The sequence below is a fragment of the Colossoma macropomum genome, unplaced genomic scaffold, assembly GCF_904425465.1.
Source record: "Colossoma macropomum unplaced genomic scaffold, Colossoma_macropomum, whole genome shotgun sequence".
In the NCBI taxonomy this organism is placed as follows: Eukaryota; Metazoa; Chordata; class Actinopteri; order Characiformes; family Serrasalmidae; genus Colossoma; species Colossoma macropomum.
The window spans coordinates 16,628,681-16,645,744 of NW_023494792.1; the positions used below are offsets into that span (position 1 = coordinate 16,628,681).

The following is a 17,064-nucleotide window of genomic DNA, read 5'->3' on the forward strand; positions in this document are numbered from 1 at the left end:
TGGACTGGGAGGTTTGCTTTGTATCATGGTTCCACTGGAGTATATAACCATGACTTGTAGTCTCCTGGCAGGGGCACATTGTATTGTACAATCTCGTAGTATTTCCTGAAGTCCAGTATGTTGTGTATCCAAACAAGAGTCCCTGAGCCTTTGGAGGAAAAACAACCACACTACATCATTGATCCACCATCATATTGCATACTGTGGGTGAAGTACTTTGAAGCATGTCATTGATCTTTTTTGCCAAGAACCTTTATTTTTACCCCATCTGACCATAGAACCCAGTTCCAGTTAAAGGAACTCCAGGCACTTGCATTTGACTGTTGGGAGTCTAATTGTTGTTTTGGAGACTTAATGACTCTAAACTCTAAAGGAGGTTCTTCAGTGGTTCTGTAGGAAAGGGAATGGTTCTATCTGGAACCATGAACACTCAAAGAGCTATTTGCATCATGGAATTGTTCTTCAGATTGATAGAGAATGTGCTGTAGATGGTTCTATATAGAACCTTTTTCAAAAGGGTTCTGCTGCTGTTACAATGTCAAGCTTGTAACAATAGAACCATTTTTGATGCTATATAGAACCATCCACAACACATTCTCCATCAATCTGAAGAACACTTTCATGATGCAAAGAACTGATTAATCATGGTGGTTCTTTTGAGTGTTCACAGTTTCTACAGAACCATTTTCTTTACAAAAGAACCCTTGAAAAAAAACCATCTTTTTAAGTGTGTAGAATACAATCTGTTGTTTTGGAGGTATAGTGACTCCAGGATACAACCAACTCCTACAATTGTCCAGTTGGGTGTTTTGACCTGTAAAAATGTTTCAAAATTATTGCCCTAATATTGAATATGTGCATTTTCAGGTTTGAAGATATTTTTTGTAGCCACTGTCTTCTTTATCAGTGTCAATCAAGGTCTCATTTTTTGTCTGTGTGTATTCTTTGATCTTCTCCTTGGATGAATAATGGTCACTTAATATTTATTCCCCAGTGAAACCAGAATGAATGGCATTTCTGTTTTTTAATGAAACCAAGATTAACTTCAATAACAATAATAATAATAATAATAATAATAATAATAATAACAACAACAACAACAACAACAACCATATTTGTGATCAAACTGGCATTTCCACCTTTACCACAAGAGCCAATAATTTTGGAGAGCATTAGTGATATGAATTTTACAAAAATTGCTCATTGTCAGAACTGCTAAAACTGTCATGGTAAGAAAGGGCCTCTGAGTATGTCATCACTACATCTAATTCCTTGCAAATAAAATAAGTGACAGAAGGGGGCAGTGCACACACATTCTCTCCTGTAATGATGACCAAATGCAAACAGATTAGTTATAGATCATAGCCTACCCAAGGCCAGCTGGCAGAGCATGTGGTCCAGATGGTCAGCACTGCAGCACCTGTGATCTCGGGATGTTTTTCTCCACCTGTGACCTTTCAGCCACAGTTACAGACTATATATAGGTAAAGTCTTGTGCCTCAGCCTGAACTATGACCCCGTCTTTTATTTTGGTTTGGTTTAGTTAGGAAGTGCAAGCAGCCCAGTCCAACCAAAAGAAACTAACAAGTAGAGACAATTATGTTTCAATTCCAAATACCTAAGGACCATTATTTTTGTTTACTGTTATTGTCTAGGCATTTTATTAATTTAAATAATTTCTGCAAATGTTATTTAGTAAATATACAGGTACAAAAATGTATTTAAAAATTATTTATTTGTCCCATCTGTACACCTGGAGTCTTAAGATATTACACACACAATGAATATTGTATGATCTCCGTTTATTCCATCAAGGGACAGGGTGCTTCACTTTGCACGCCCAGCATCTGTCCTGCTAAGTGCAGGGTATTAAATGGCAATTAAACTTAACAGTTAAAGCTACTGCCTTTCTAGGCCAAATGGCCTAAAAGTACACTTTAAAAACAAGTTTCTAAAAAAAAATAATAATAAGAAAGCAATTACTGAACAGCAAAGCTGTAGCTCTGCTGTTGTGCTTATTTTCTGTTGGAGTTTTTAAACAGTTACTCCAAACAAAAGCTTGGGGGGAACCCAAAACACAAGACAGCCGGTGGTCCTCAGTTCAGCCATACAGTGTTAAGCTGCGTCTGGTTCTTGATGCTGGTGTCCATTTTGAGAACCTCTCTGATTGCCATGGTAGCATAGGTAGAGGGAGGCAGTGAAAATTCCATCTTCAGAGCTCTGTATTTGCCCTCTAGCAGACAGCATAGGGAGAGAGTGGCAAAAAGAGGAAAAGAAAAAAACAAATACACCGAGTGATGTCAAGAGGAGCGAACCTACCACTGGTACCTGCGTTCAGAATGTACTTAAAGGAAGGCAGGTATGTTCTGTGTCAAAAAGGTTTTGTATACTATTTTAATGATACAACTTCAGCTGTGGGATAAGGCAGAATTGCTCACCTTTAAGATAAACCGGTACTGGTTTGTTTTCCAGCTTTTCTACATCCGTGTAAATCAGGGGCACTTTAGGGTCATCATATTGGATCACCTCCCTTTGAAAAATATGAGACAAAGTGTAGAAATGCATTTAAGAGCAAGATTAAAACAAAGAAAAATACATTGTGAGCATTTCCAAAAGGACATTTTGGAAGCTGGATGCTTTAAACTGAACATATTGCACATAATTTCTGTCCTAATATTTAAAGCCAAAATAAGGACACTAGGTTTACCAGCTGACATCGCTGGGGCGTATGAGGATGCGGCGGTAGGCTCCGGCCAGAGAGTAATCTCGCACTTTATGCCTGAAGTTATCAATGTCCAGATTATCGGCTGTCAGCAAGTCTCTGTAGCCCTTCCCCACTGCCACACAGACAGAGAAAGCATGGAACAGATGTTTCAAATTATGCCACTAAAATACACTGCTGCTTTAAGGCTTTACGAAACAGGAATCTGAACACCACACAAAATTACAGATAACTCTAAGCAGAGCCCAGAAAATTGCCAGCCAGAAAAAAGTTTACAGTAAACATATGCAGAGGTGGGAAATGAACGATGTGAAGATGTAGGTGTTACGACCTACCCTCGTGTGTGGGGTAGATAACATCAAATCCAGGCAATGGCATCACAACGTCATGAATGGACTGCTTTTCAGCTTCCTCAGCAGTGAGTACATGGGCAGTGCCTGCGGGATGGACACACACACACACAATCTAAAATTACATATATTATCAAACAGCAATCAGCACAACAGCAATCAGCACAAGTGATTCTTTTTTTGGGCTGCAGAAGTTGTCGAGCTACTATACAGACAGCATGCTCTGAATAGGCTTAAAACAATCACTACTCTGTTTTTACTCCCAGTAGGCCTGTGTTACTGAGATATAAACTATTATGAATATACAAATGTAGAATGAGAAAGCTTTACTTGATCAAATTAGTCTCTACAGGATAGCCTACTGCAGTCTTGTTCTCAGGGCCTGGAGTACCACTGCTCCAGCATGAGAACCAGTGGCCTATAGCATGAGCAGCAGTTTTCCAAAACCCATACGCATCCCTCAGTCAGACTGGAAAATCATACCTCCTCTGAGAACCAAGTCTCCTTCCACAGCTTTAAGGCCGTAAGCCTCCACTCTCCTGCTGACCATGGTGTTCCACACAAAGCTCTGGTAGCTGTGGATGTACATGAGTCTGTTGTTGCGGGGGATCTGAGAGAAAGAACAACAGAACATACCGTTAGTGGTGTGAGGAGAGACAAACCATGAACTGGCGACGGGGTATTAAGTGCCCAAGGTTAATGGATGCACAGGGCAACAGTGGTTTTCCCGTCTCGTCCAAAGGACTACTGTGGCACAAGTCACAGACATTTTAATGATGGTTACAGGAAGCATGTGCCACAATATAGTGCATTGCACCCTGCTGCATGTGGGGCTGTATAGCCACAGACCGGTCAGAGTGCCCATGCTAACCCTTGTCCACGTTAAAGCACCTTCAATGGGCATGCAAGGGTCAGAACCATGGACCTTGGAGCAATGGAAGAAGGGTACCTGGTCCAATAAGAACTTTTTTCTTTTACATTACACAGACGGCCAGGTACACGTGCGCCATTTACCTGGGGAAGTGATGGCACCAGGATGCGCTGTGGAAAGAAGACAAGCCAGTGGAGGGAGTGTGATGCTCTGGGCAATGTTCTGCTGGGAACCCTTGGGTCCAGGCATTAATGTGGATATTAATTTGACACATGACACCTATCTAAACATTGTCATGGACCAGGTACACCTCTTCATGGTATTCCCCGATGGCAGTGCCTCTTTTGGAAGGATAATGCAGTCAATGCCTCGGCAGGTCAGAGCTGTTTTGGGGCACGCAGAGGACCAACAGCATATTAGTCAGTGGTCACACACACACACACACACACACACACACACACACACACACACACATACACATATTATATATGTTGAAGTCATTGAAGTTGTTTAGTACATCTACTTTGTACATGACAACCAATTTTTCCAAAAATGTTTACAAACAGATTATTTTACTTAGAATTCACAAAGCAGTGGGTCAGAAGTTTACATACACCAAGTTGACTGTGCCTTTAAATAGCTTGGAAAATTCCAAAAACACGACACCATGGCTTTAGAAGCTTCTGACAGGCTAAGTGACATCATTTCCGTTAACTGGAGACGGACCTGTGGCTCCTAATAAGGCCTCTTTGCTTGACATCATGGGAAAATCAAAAGAAAAATCAGCCATCAGAAAAAGAAAAGACTCCACTAGTCTGGATCTTACTTTTTGGAGAAATGTCCTCTGGTCTGAAGAAACAGAAATTGAATTGTTTGGTCATAATGACCATTGTTAAGTGTGGAGGGAAAAGGGGGAGGCCTGCAAGCCAAAGAACACCATCCCAAATATGAAGCATGGGGGTGGCAGCATCATGTTGTGGGGGTGCTTTGCTGCAGGAGGGACTAGTGCACTTCACTAAACAGATGGTATTATGAGGAGGGAAAATTATGAGGAGATATTGAAGCAACATGTCAGGACTTCAGCCAGGAAGTTAAAGCTTAGGCACAAATGGGTTTTCCAAATGAATAATGACCCCAAGCATACTTCTGAAATTGTGGCAAAATGGTTTAAGGACAACAAAGTGAAGGTAATGGAGTGGCGTCACAAAGCCCTGACCACAATCCCATAGAAAATTTATGACCAGAACTGAAAAAGCGTGTGCCAGCAAGGAGGCCTACGAACCTGATGCAGGAAAGAGAGATTTTCTTTCCCATTTTTTATCAGAATATATTTATTATTTTCAGCACTTCAATAACATTACTTTCACTGTGTGAATATATATATATATATATATATATATATATATATATATATATATATACACACACACACACACACACACACACACACACATTATATATATATATTTGAGGGTATTCACATCCTAATTGGAGGAAGGGTTTAGGAAGTACAGCTCTTTAATATGTAGCTGCCTCTTTTTCAAGGGACCAAAGGTAATTGGACAATTATCTCAAAAGCTATTTCATGGGCTGCATGGGCTATTCCCTCATTAATCCATCATCAATTAAGCAGGTAAAAGGTCTGGAGTTGATTCCAGGTGTGGCATTTGCATTTGGAAGCTGTTGCTGTGAACCCAAAGCATGTGGTCAAAGGAGCTCTTAATGGAAGTGAGACAGACCATCATTAGGCTAAAAAAAAGAAGAAATCTATCAGAGAGATAGCAGAAATGTTAGGAGTGGCCAAATCAACAGTTCTGGGGGGAAAAAGACTCTCCAGGAAGTAGATGTATCAGTATCTAAGTCTACCATAAAGAGAAGACTTCATGAGAGCAAATACAGAGGGTTCACCACAAGGTGCAAACCATTAATCAGCCTCAAAAATAGAAAAGCCAGATTAGACTTCGCCAAAAAACATCTAAAGAAGCCAGCCCAGTTCTGGAACAGCATTCTTTGGACAGATGAAACTAAGATCAACCTGTACCAGAATGATGGGAAGAATAAAGTATGGAGAAGGCTTGGAACGGCTCATGATCCAAAGCACACCACATCCTCTGTAAAACACGGTGGAGGCAGTGTGATGGCATGGGCATGCGTGGCTTCCAATGGCACTGGGTCACTAGTGTTTATTGATGATGTGACAGAAGACAGAAGCAGCCAGATGAATTCTGAAGTGTACAGGAATATGCTTCCTGCTCAGATTCAACCAAATGCAGCAAAACTGATTGGACGTCGCTTCACAGTACAGATGGACAATGACCCAAAACATACTGCAAAAGCAACCCAGGAGTTTAAGGCAAAGAAGTAGAATATTCTGCAGTGGCCGAGTCAATCACCAGATCTCAACCCGATCGAGCATGCATTTCACTTGCTTAAGACAAAACTTAAGGCAGAAAGACCCACAAACAAGCAACAACTGAAGACTGCTGCAGTAAAGGCCTGGCAAAGCATCACAAAGGAGGAAACCCAGCGTTTGGTGATGTACATGGGTTCCAGACTTCAGGCAGTCATTGCTTGCAAAAAATTCTCAACAAAGTACTAAAAATGAACATTTTATTTATGGTAAAGTTCATTTGTCCAATAACTTTTGAGCCCCTGAAATGAGGAGGCTTTGTAGAAAAATGGTTGCAATTCCTAAACGTTTCATAGGATATTTTTGTTCAACCCCTTGAATTAAACCTGATCGTCTACACTTCAATTGCATCTCAGTTGTTTCATTTCAAATCCAATGTGGTGGCATGCAGAGCCCAAATCATGAAGATTGTGTCACTGTCCGAATATTTCTGGGCCTAACTGTATATATGAATGATATCAATCTATCAACTCTTTTTTTCAATTATTTAGCTAATCTTTTGATTAGTTTCCTATTTTAGTAAGAAGCTTAAATAATGGGACTTCAATTTGATCTGCTGAACCTAAATGATGACTGAATACAGTAAATTACACAATAAAAAAAGCTTTTAATTATTTCCTAAGGTCTCCAGAGAGAATAATATTGACAAATTAAAATACTTCATGTAATTTTTTAATTTATCATTTACTTGTTTTTCTATTTTTCAACTTATTGCCTTTCCTGTTTTCTCGATTCTAGCACACATTTAATCATATGTTTCCCATTCTTGTCTTCATTTACAGATTTCCAGTACAGCATGTCTTAAATGCCAGGGCGAAATCTGATACATAACTGACTAAAGGTATCTGCATTAAACACTACTATGTTAATGGCTGGCATGAACGAGTGGCACACTTCATCCCAAAGCATCCTAACACACTGTCCTATTTTATACATCACAGATACATTCTAGTATTGACTGTCCATCTGATGACATTATACTATAGTTTATCTTACGTGAACCAGTAAGAATTATTGTGTGTATTTGTACAGGTTTTTGGAAGAATCTACATAAACTGCTTCTATGCACTTCTGTATATGTGTACACACTCTTCATTTAAGCAAATTTGTGAGTGTGTATGCTCACCAGTCCAAAGGCAGTAATAATGTTCTTTTTGCCATACTTTGACAGTCCTCTCAGTAGCTGTCCCTCTACACAGCGCTTGACTGGCAGTTTCTTCAGTGCTGCCTCAGGATCCTGAGTCTGGGCCCATTCCTCTCTACACTTCACCAGATATCCCTTCTCCGCTAATAGCGGTGAGTAGGAGATTGTGTGTGTGTGTGTTGGGGACAGGAAATAAAAGAGAAAAATAATAAATCAAGCACTGCATTCCTGAGGAAAAACAGAACTTATCGACAAACCCTATTTTGTTTCCACATTAAATGATAAAATGGAAAAAGATTAGATGATAAGCACAGTGGCTGACCCCCAGGACGTGGCTTTAAGATGAGGTCCATCACCTCAGTCCAGTTATTCTGCAGGATGGCCCTGGAAACAAAGAAAGGTGTTTGCAGCAATCAATTCATAACTCTCCTTGAAAACGCTTACAATGTACTAGATTAATAAGTTAATCTAACAGGTTCAGTGTCATTTAGGGATGCATCAATACCAATACTGTTCAGGTATCAGGTATCAGGCTAATACGGTGCTCATTTACTCATAAAAAGTCACCGATACCAACATTGATACTCGCTGTGACATAAGCAGAGTGTACAATGCCCCGCTATTTAACAAACTCAGTGAAGTTTACATCACGTGAACCTATCGTTTCCGTACAGTGTGAGTATAAATCATAGGCTTTGTCCATTTAAATGTACAGTGTAAGTCATAAAGGTGTGACAAAATATTGATTCACTTGAGTATCGTGATGTGATACGATTCAATTTTCAAAAACACAGTATCAGTTATTAATTAATAGTTCACACTCAAAGATTCATGGCAGACTGTACTTCATTTTGTGCTGTGTTTAAACTCCCGACCACAAGATGGCAGTGCTGTAATCTATTTTCAGCCATTAGGCTCTTCCACTCCAACATAAACAAGCAGCGTAGGGGTGCACCGTTACTTTAGCATTAGCAAACCTAGCTGACCAGTAACGCTACCATTGATTGCTGAGTCTAAAAGACTTGCCTGTATCATTACTATAACGTAGTAAATTGTGTTTTTTAATGTTAATTCAGCCTTACTTCAAGTCTATTGTACAATCTATTGTATTGCCCAGCTTAATTTACTACTTACCCCCTGATAAGCTGATTTAGGCTATCAAAATATCCTGATCATTCGTTTAATGCTGGTAACATTTTCTGATAAGGAGACCTGGATGAGGCCGAAGTTGGCTTTCTATTTGCCAGCTTCTCATTTGAATTTTCCCTTCCCACCTTAAATGGTGCTGTAGTTAGTATATAACATAGCTAGCTAATGCTTGTCATTTAAAATCAGCTAGATTTTAAACGATTTAACCGTTAAGGAACACTGCACTCATTGACACTACTACTTAATTCTAAGTAGGTTACTCAGTATGGTATCGAACTCTGAAAAATGGTATTATGCATGTCTAGCGTAATTAATCTAATAGGTTTTTAGTAGTATGTGTATGTGTTAAAGCGTGTATGCTGCTAGCCGTCCAGGTGCATGTTTACCTGCCGACCTGGTGTGTGGGTACGGCCGTGGTGCCAAAGCGCTGCATGCCGTAGTAGTTAATGAAGCCTGTATCCCTGAGTGACATCATGGCCTGCTCCACCTGCTCATCAGAGCCAGAGATGTTCCTGCAGAAAATTACCTGAGTATTATGTACTAGTTGTTTAAAGAAAACAAAAAGAGCAAGATTTGTCACGAGACCAGGGCTGTATATAAACTCTGAGCACGTGAAAGTACACAGTATTTAGTCACATGCACAACTATTTTTCCACAACAACTCAGATTCTTCAAAAGGACACGCTATTAGTACTTTTGTATGCCTCAGTGACAGAGAGGAAACAGAGAGAAAATTATTCAAACTGTCATGAATCAGTTTAATCAGTCAATCTTAAATAAGGATGTGGGCTAAATATAGCAAAATAAAAAGGATGTTGCAAAACCATATGTTTACGAATGGTAAACTATAGTGTTCAAACTACCTGATAGACTACAACTAACATGGACACTAGAGCTTAATCTGAGATGGCTTGGGAAATGTTTGATACTGCACAGACAAAGTGAGAGTAGTTCATGAATTATATAATTCACTACAATTCCATAAGCAGTATGATTTGGACAAAAATATTACATATGCACACAAAAGCATGCATTTGATCTTTTTTACATTCACACTGCCACAGCCCTGCATCAAATGGTGCAAAACAATGCTTAATACAGCTAAATGAGCTCTAAATAAGAAGGTGCAAACCTGAGGAATAAGATGAAGTATGTACTGGTTGTGTTTAGGAAACAGAGCGTAGTACTTCCTAAAATAAGCTGCCCTAACTAATGTGTGCACCAAGCTGTACACTACAGTGAAGTATGCCCTTGAAGTGCACACCAACCTCAGTACCACAGTGAAATGGTTCCCCTGCAGCTCTCCCAGCTTCAGAGGGTGCTTTTTATAGCTGAAGTTTCCCAGTTTGAAGTTCATCAGGCACTTATTGAGGTGAGTTAATCTCTCTGCACTGATTCTGAGGGCATATAAGGAGAGACTTTCTGAAAAGGTCATTCATATAAACACAACACATTCAGTACAATCAAATGCCTACAGTTATAAGGGTTATGCTTAAAGAAAAAAATATATATACATATTGTCAAAACTCAAAGAATCAGAAACAGTGTTGACAAAAGTGTACAAAATTCACAGTCTGAATACATCAAATCACAGTAACAAAGCACAGGAACAATCACAAATCAAGGAATGATCAAAGTCCCAAAACAGACATGCTACATTCATTAGGATTCCTTTCAATATATTGAATTTAATTCAATATAATTAAGATGTTTCAGCTGCACTCACTTTAGCACAGCAATCTCCTGCACTGTGATGGCTCTCTTGTCTTTAGTGCCCATGTAGGAGAAGACATTGGGTCGAACTCTGAGGACACACAAGGAAAACCAAGTTTGAAAAAAGGAGGATATAAAGGTCTCATCAGAAGAGATCAGCAGAGGAACATAATGCCAAGAGTGAACAGGGAAAATGTATTACCTGAAGTGAATGATATGGCAAAAAATAATATATAATATTTTTCTTTTTTTTTTCAATTTGTTCTCACATCTGATAAGGTGGAACAGACAAAAAAGAACCATTTTTAAAAATACTATCGATGACTATGAATGATTTGTATTCAAAATTATGATTTGGATGCAACAGTTCACATAATGTGCGACACCGATTCCAATTAAACACAACTAAACATGCTCTCTTTAATGAAATATGCAGTTGGTCAGTATTCAATAAGAAATGATGATATTCACCTCTGCTTATATTAACATATATAACTACGCAAAACCTGCTTTCAAGCAAATGTACTCAAACATTTGCAGGTACTTTCTGCAAGCATGACTGCTGATCTAAAGCTGTAAGTCCTTAAACTTTATCAGCTGATACAATCGTATGCACCAAAATGCCATATAAAGGTTTGTTCTCCATAGAGAACGTTTTAACTTATTTTCACTTAGAAAAATCAACAAAACACGCTATTTGACCAGGGATGTTCAAATTAGCATACAACTGTACATAAAAGATGACTGATCCAGTCAGACTGGTACATGATCAGCACCTAGAGTAATCCTCTAAATGTGCTAACTAACTAACACATTACATATTACACATAACACATAAAACAAAAACCTTTTTTATGAAGAAGGCATCAGACTTCCAAATTTTAAAAGCAGAACAACAAAATTAAAATTTATGTGAAAGAGCGCAGCCACTGCTGCTTCATTCAGGAGCCAGAACATACCTGAGAAACTTGGAGAGAACATTGATGGCATCCATAGTGTCTTTATTTTCCTTGTAGAGCACAAAATGGCAGAAGCTGCCACGGTTCTTTGGCCACGAGTGTTTTCTAGGGGCTTCCAGAGACAGACAAAAAAAATAGAATGAATAACAACAGTACAATCTAGATTTTAAAATGTCTGCAATTTGCTTCACAATAGGCCTATTCAAAACTATGCGTATCTGTGCATGTGTGGCAGTGGAGTCCTTGACCAGCAAGAGTACTTAATTGCACTCTAGAGTAGTCAGTACACTGTATTAGATGTATGCACTTCATAAGAGAGCCCTGTACTGTTATATTGAAGTGAGCATCAATTTGCCAGCCTGTCAAAAGAGATCTACAGGTGCCAGAAACCCCTTTTTCAAACAAAAAAAAATTCCCCTCAGTTTACTTTAAATAAAAATATACACTGCCTGCAACTAACCAATGGCATCAGCTCATATTTAATAACAGAAACTCTGAAAACAACAGTAAATGTACTATTGTTCCTCATATAGCAAGTCTCCTGAATCCAACAAATCAAGCCTTTCGATTCCCCCAACCCCTCTCGTGGAGCTGAGTGGAGGAAAAGTTCTTACCTGCAGCTGTTCGAACTTCTGTCCCAAGAAAGAGGAGCATTAGAAGGACAAAAGAGTGTTACTGAGAGTGGCCATTGACCAGTGAGGGAACCCAGTGATGGGGCATGAGTCACATGCAGGAAGAGGATGTGCTCAAACACTTCTGTATGGCAGGAGCCAGAGACCTGGGACCAACTAGCCTATACATCCTTTCAACTTACTTTACCATGTCAAACATATAAAGCACAAACAGTCCACTGTACATCCACAGGTGCTTAATGCTAACAAATCAAAGAGTATACCACTAAACCAGGAATTGGCACCAAAAAACAACTCCCACTACCTGGGAGTAACTGGTTCATAAATGTTGCTTACTAGAAATGCCGGCAACATGTCTGCACAATCTAAATCATTAGTGACACCAGCGAACACAAAAAGGCTGAAAAACACCATCACATGACTACACTAATAAGGTCCAAAATATCACTCCCTGGATAGAGACCAAGTCAAACATTTTTTTATGATAACCTCAAGCCTTTTATTATCAATGATGATACAAACAGCTTCCCACCAAAAAAAATTCTAAACACACCCAGAAACACATGTATTAATTTTTTGTAGGGCTGAAAGATGAATAATTTTTATATCAAAATTATAATTTAAAAGAATGCAATTTTCAAATCACAAGCCCTACATTTTATTAAATTATAGCCTTCATTATCAAAAATGTTTGGCAACCAAACCTCAATGTGTTGTGACTTCACAAACTTACTTACTGGCTGTCTGGCACACTACATTCAAGGGTCCAGACTCAAGATAGAAAAGTGGATATTCTGGTCTTCTTGGGGAAAAAAGCCTGAATCTTAATTAACAGAAAATAATTGCAACTTAGTTGTAATATTAATCAGAAAAATCAATATTTGATATTTTCCTCCAAATTGTTCAGCCCTAGTTTTCTGGAGGGCTTACTAAGCTGGTCTAGTCTTGAAGTAACAATGCTACTTTAGTGACCTTCTGACTGACTAATAAGGGGAAAGGTTACCCAATCATCCAACCCCCAACTAGTCCTTGCCCAGTATCTCTTCAATGAGATCAGGACCAGAAAATGGGTTGATGTACTGTGGTGCGTCAGTAAAGAAATCTCTCAGCATATGCAAAATTATATGCATCTAAAACTTTACTTATACTTTTTTATAGTTTTAAACTTAAAGTTACATTTAGAAGAATAAATTTAGTAAAACATGACATGAACAAGGTATGTATTACACATTTTACAAGACTTACTTCACATAACCAACCTGTCACTTGCATCTATAAAAAGCAAGTAAAAGTTCTGTTTGTGCTATATGGCAAGGGCCATTCACATGTTAAGAACCACACACACAATGACTACTTAGACAGCTGGGGTGGTTAATAGACCAAGACAGGTTTTGTTTGTATTATTCAGCAAGTTTTAAGATGGCTGTTATGTTGGCACTTCTTAAATGTATATAAAATATTGCTTTATCAAATGAGACTGGAGGACGCTTCTTAAAGCTCCTGATGTTTTTCAGGAGATTACGGGCTGTTGAATCACAGAACAAAACAAGGACGTTATTGGCTATGCCTGATTTTACTGAAAGAGCTTTCTGAACATGATTTTTAGTCAAATTGTTCGCCTACAGTGCTCCCCTAAAAATAATAAAAAAAAAAAACACAAAAAAGCATACTGGTCTCAGGTCAGCAGCTAGGCTCATCTTCTATTACCAAGGTAACCATGTGATTGGGCATATCACCAAACCCTCTTAGAAACATGCACAGACGCCTCATCTGTGTGTGTTCATGCACCTCTACATGCCAACTCTGTTTAATTTAAATAGTCAATGAAACATGCAAGTTTAAGGATGGAGAGAGGCTGAGGGATGACCGGAAGAATGAAACATGCAAAAACGTTGAAGTAACAAATAGTCTAATAACATCTAGTCACACAGCCCTCTTTGCTGTGTAGCAAATTTTGAGAGAGAGAAAAAAAGAAGAGAAAGACACGAAGAGAAAGAAAGGGAACAAGGAAGACAAGAAGAGAACGATCAAGAGGGAAAGAGACAAAAAATAACCGGGGGAGGAAGGAAAAAGAAAGAGAAAACAGGAGAACGAGAGAGAGAGAGAGAGAGAGAAAGATGGAAGAATGTAGACAAATCTCCTGGACTGTATGGTCAGTACCTGCCAGTGCTTTCTTCCCAGCTGCGTGGTAGGCCACTATGAACTTCTTGCCTTCTCTTTCCTCAGTCTTGGTCTCCAGTCCTGGGTACAACGTCTTCACTGCTTTATGAAGCAGAGTACGTTTCTCTTTGGAGTCGTTTTCCACCTGTGTAGAAGAGCAAAGTATTTATAGAAAAAACAACAACAAAAAAAGAACACAACCTACAGCAGAGTCAAATATCTGCACCTTAAATTTCATGTCTTCAGAGTGATTCTTTTAATGCCCAATCACTGGTTCAGGGATATGTTTAGGGACGTTTCTGGTGTTTTTATCTGGTATTTTAATCTTCTCTACTCATTTTGTACTACTTTGCTGCTTTAATATACACTTCCTTTTCTGTTACATGCATTGACAGCCCACAGCTGACCACAGCCGTTCCTTTGATGAGTGGTACAAGATGGGCAGATCCCTTTAGTAAGTTCTGACACTGTACTATGAAAAATCAACAAGTGTTGGACGTTTTAATCTTGCAGGGGCTTCTGAAGTTACACAGTCTCCTGATATCTCTGTGACACAAAATTAAGCATGCTCACTGGACTATTTCTGTCTCCAAGACTTACCGACAGAGTTAACTGAGATTTTTTTTAAAACAGACTTTAAATCAGTCCTTAACCAAAACAAACCAGTTTGCAAATACTTTAAACACTTCCTAAGTCAACTATACCACATTTGACAAAATGTGTCAATACTTCTAATAAACTAAAGTATGATAATTTAAGCTAACTGTATACACAATCCCGTTTGAGACACGGAATGATGTTAATAAATTGAGCAGCGAGAACCATCTCACCTCAATAGCTACATTTCCCTCTTTGTTTCTGAAGAGCTGCAGATCAGCAAGCTGTTGTTTCTGCTCTTCTGTCAGAGCCTGACAATCTGTTGGCTCAACCTCTACAGAGGCTTCCTGAGGGGAGCAGAGGAGAAAAATTCAGAGCTTCAAACACCATAGACAGATGAATTCAGGATTTATGCAATCTAACTTGACTACAAAAATTATCACATATTCAGCATCAAATTTCTCAGAGCAAGATCTGGAAAATCTTGTATCTTGACCAGCAGCATATGTCTTACCTCGGTTTCCACAGGGACCGAGAGGTCATCGAGCCGCAAAATCTTTCCCTCTTTGCTAATCTCGTGAACCACAAAGTCAGAATACCTGATCAAACGAAAAAGAAAGAGTCAATTATTCAAACACTGCTCACTAATTCATGGCATCATGCCTATCTGCAATACACTGATAACAGCCAACTCAATTCCAAAATATGAGCAGATATTGAGAGAATGGTTTAGAAAATAGTTCAGTTGTTTTAGAACAAATTTTGAAAACTTCTGGGGAAGGACACACAAACACACTAACCTCTCTTTCAAAATTCCTGAGAATCCTTTATGGTCACTGACAAATTTATGAATGCCCACATCCACTTCACTTAGGCCATGCTTCATCATATCAGCAAAGCTTTCTCCTTCTCCTTCTTCACCCACAAGAGCCTCCTCTTCCTCCTCCACCTCCAGCTCTTCATCTTCCTCTTTTGGTTTAGTGACATGGCTGCCGTTAGCTTCATCCTGAACTCTGGCTCTCTTGGCAGTGGGCTCTGAATCCTCTTCTGGGCATGTTCGTTTTTCTCCGATATGAATGGGCTCTGTCAAAGCCTCCTTGTCCTCCATTGATGCAAAGCTGCTGTCAGTAATAAAAGAGAGGAGAATAAAGAAGATAAGTTTACATTGCAGGACACTAATATAATGTGGTGACTAGAGATTAACAACAAAAAAAATTAAATTTAGTTCTCACTTCTTAGTTATGTAATTTACCATGGAACTACTTTGGGTCACTTACTTTCTGGAGGAAAACTGCTGGAGAGCTGGAGACGTCTTTTGGTTGCTGTAGGATCTTGTAAGGTTCGTTGACTGGTTATGGCTATGCCACCTTCTAGAAGGGTGAAGACAGTGAGTAACAGCTCTGTGGAACATAATAGAATTAATATATTTGTAATACAGCTGTACTGCAAAACAGGTGGCCCAAGCAGAACCAAGCTGGTTAGATTCGTCCCAACAGAACCTAAGGTTTAGGTTTAACCAGAACATTTGAAGGCTTGTCAACATCCTTTCAATCTGTAAAGGCATAGCTTTCCTAGATCCATCGGGAAGATAACATTCTCGGAGGCGGGATTACGTGCTGTCAATCATGAATGTGGACTGTCGAGTTAAGGTGGCTGGGATGTGAAGGTGGTGGCAGAGACCAATCACAACTCTCCATTACCTTACACTCGTTTCCACCAGTGAACACGCAACAGATGCACACAACTGTGATGGACTCAACAGTGCAACAACCGACATCAGTGGATCTACGATAAGCCATGTACAGCACTCTGAATGTTACTTATAACTGTTAGTCTGGGTAAAACAGCTGTGTTGGATCCAGCTCATCCTGCTAGCTGAGCGATTTCACCGTCTCTGATTCCTGGCGTTAGCTAGATAGCTCACCCTGCTCATGCAGCGCGCATGTAAATGCAGCTCTGTTTTTGTATGTTTGCCAGGCAAAGATGTGATGTAACTCATGCAATGTCGAGGAGGTGTTATGGTTGTAGTGGTAAGCTCACCTTGTCCAGTCCGGTCCTGTTAGTCGCAGCGCTGCCCTCAACATCAGACAGGCTCCATTACAAACCACGTGTCCACGAGCCCGCTCTCCACCGGAAGTGTTTACTCCGTAAGGCCCCGCCTGCGTGCTTACTCATTGGCTCACCGTGAAATCTGGGTTTACCTGATCATTATAAAAGAAAAGGCAAATCTGAACGTTTTTTAAGGTCCAGCTTGAATTAACAGTGTTAATATTATAAACCCATTCGTGCCCAGCAATTAATGTTAGTATGATGAGGAAAAATAGCACAGAACTTGTTGTGACTGATCTAGAAGTGAT

At 39.4% G+C, this 17,064-nt stretch overlaps 1 protein-coding gene across 6 annotated transcripts; it reads right to left on the reverse strand.

The window, feature by feature from the left end:
* Positions 1-1,716: 1,716 nt before the first annotated feature.
* pus7 (pseudouridine synthase 7) lies at positions 1,717-16,845 on the reverse strand. Of its 6 annotated transcripts, none has more exons than XM_036576277.1 (17): positions 16,748-16,845; positions 15,985-16,107; positions 15,508-15,825; positions 15,222-15,306; positions 14,941-15,054; positions 14,111-14,255; positions 11,319-11,430; positions 10,373-10,450; positions 9,915-10,043; positions 9,033-9,158; positions 7,820-7,881; positions 7,480-7,640; positions 3,556-3,682; positions 3,058-3,159; positions 2,708-2,837; positions 2,439-2,530; positions 1,717-2,233 (listed from the first exon to the last, which is right to left on the reverse strand). In XM_036576277.1, the coding sequence occupies exons 1-17, from the start codon at positions 16,789-16,791 to the stop codon at positions 2,097-2,099; spliced, it is 2,085 nt and encodes a 694-aa protein (XP_036432170.1). In that variant the 5' UTR covers positions 16,792-16,845; the 3' UTR covers positions 1,717-2,096. The 6 variants fall into 6 exon arrangements, with proteins under 6 accessions (XP_036432170.1, XP_036432169.1, XP_036432173.1 ...); XM_036576276.1 differs by having other exon boundaries at positions 15,508-15,828; XM_036576280.1 differs by having other exon boundaries at positions 15,985-16,077; positions 16,748-16,838.
* Positions 16,846-17,064: the final 219 nt, after the last annotated feature.

Excerpts from the sequence above, each read along its gene's own strand:
- pus7 (XM_036576276.1), bottom strand. The coding sequence starts at position 16,791 with ATGTTGAGGGCAGCGCTGCGACTAACAGGACCGGACTGGACAAG. Across the intron at positions 7,641-7,819 it reads CTTAAAGCCACGTCCTGGGG|CGGAGAAGGGATATCTGGTG; the intron begins GTCAGCCACTGT and ends CACCGCTATTAG. Across the intron at positions 2,234-2,438 it reads AGTACCGGTTTATCTTAAAG|AGGGCAAATACAGAGCTCTG; the intron begins GTGAGCAATTCT and ends GCTGTCTGCTAG.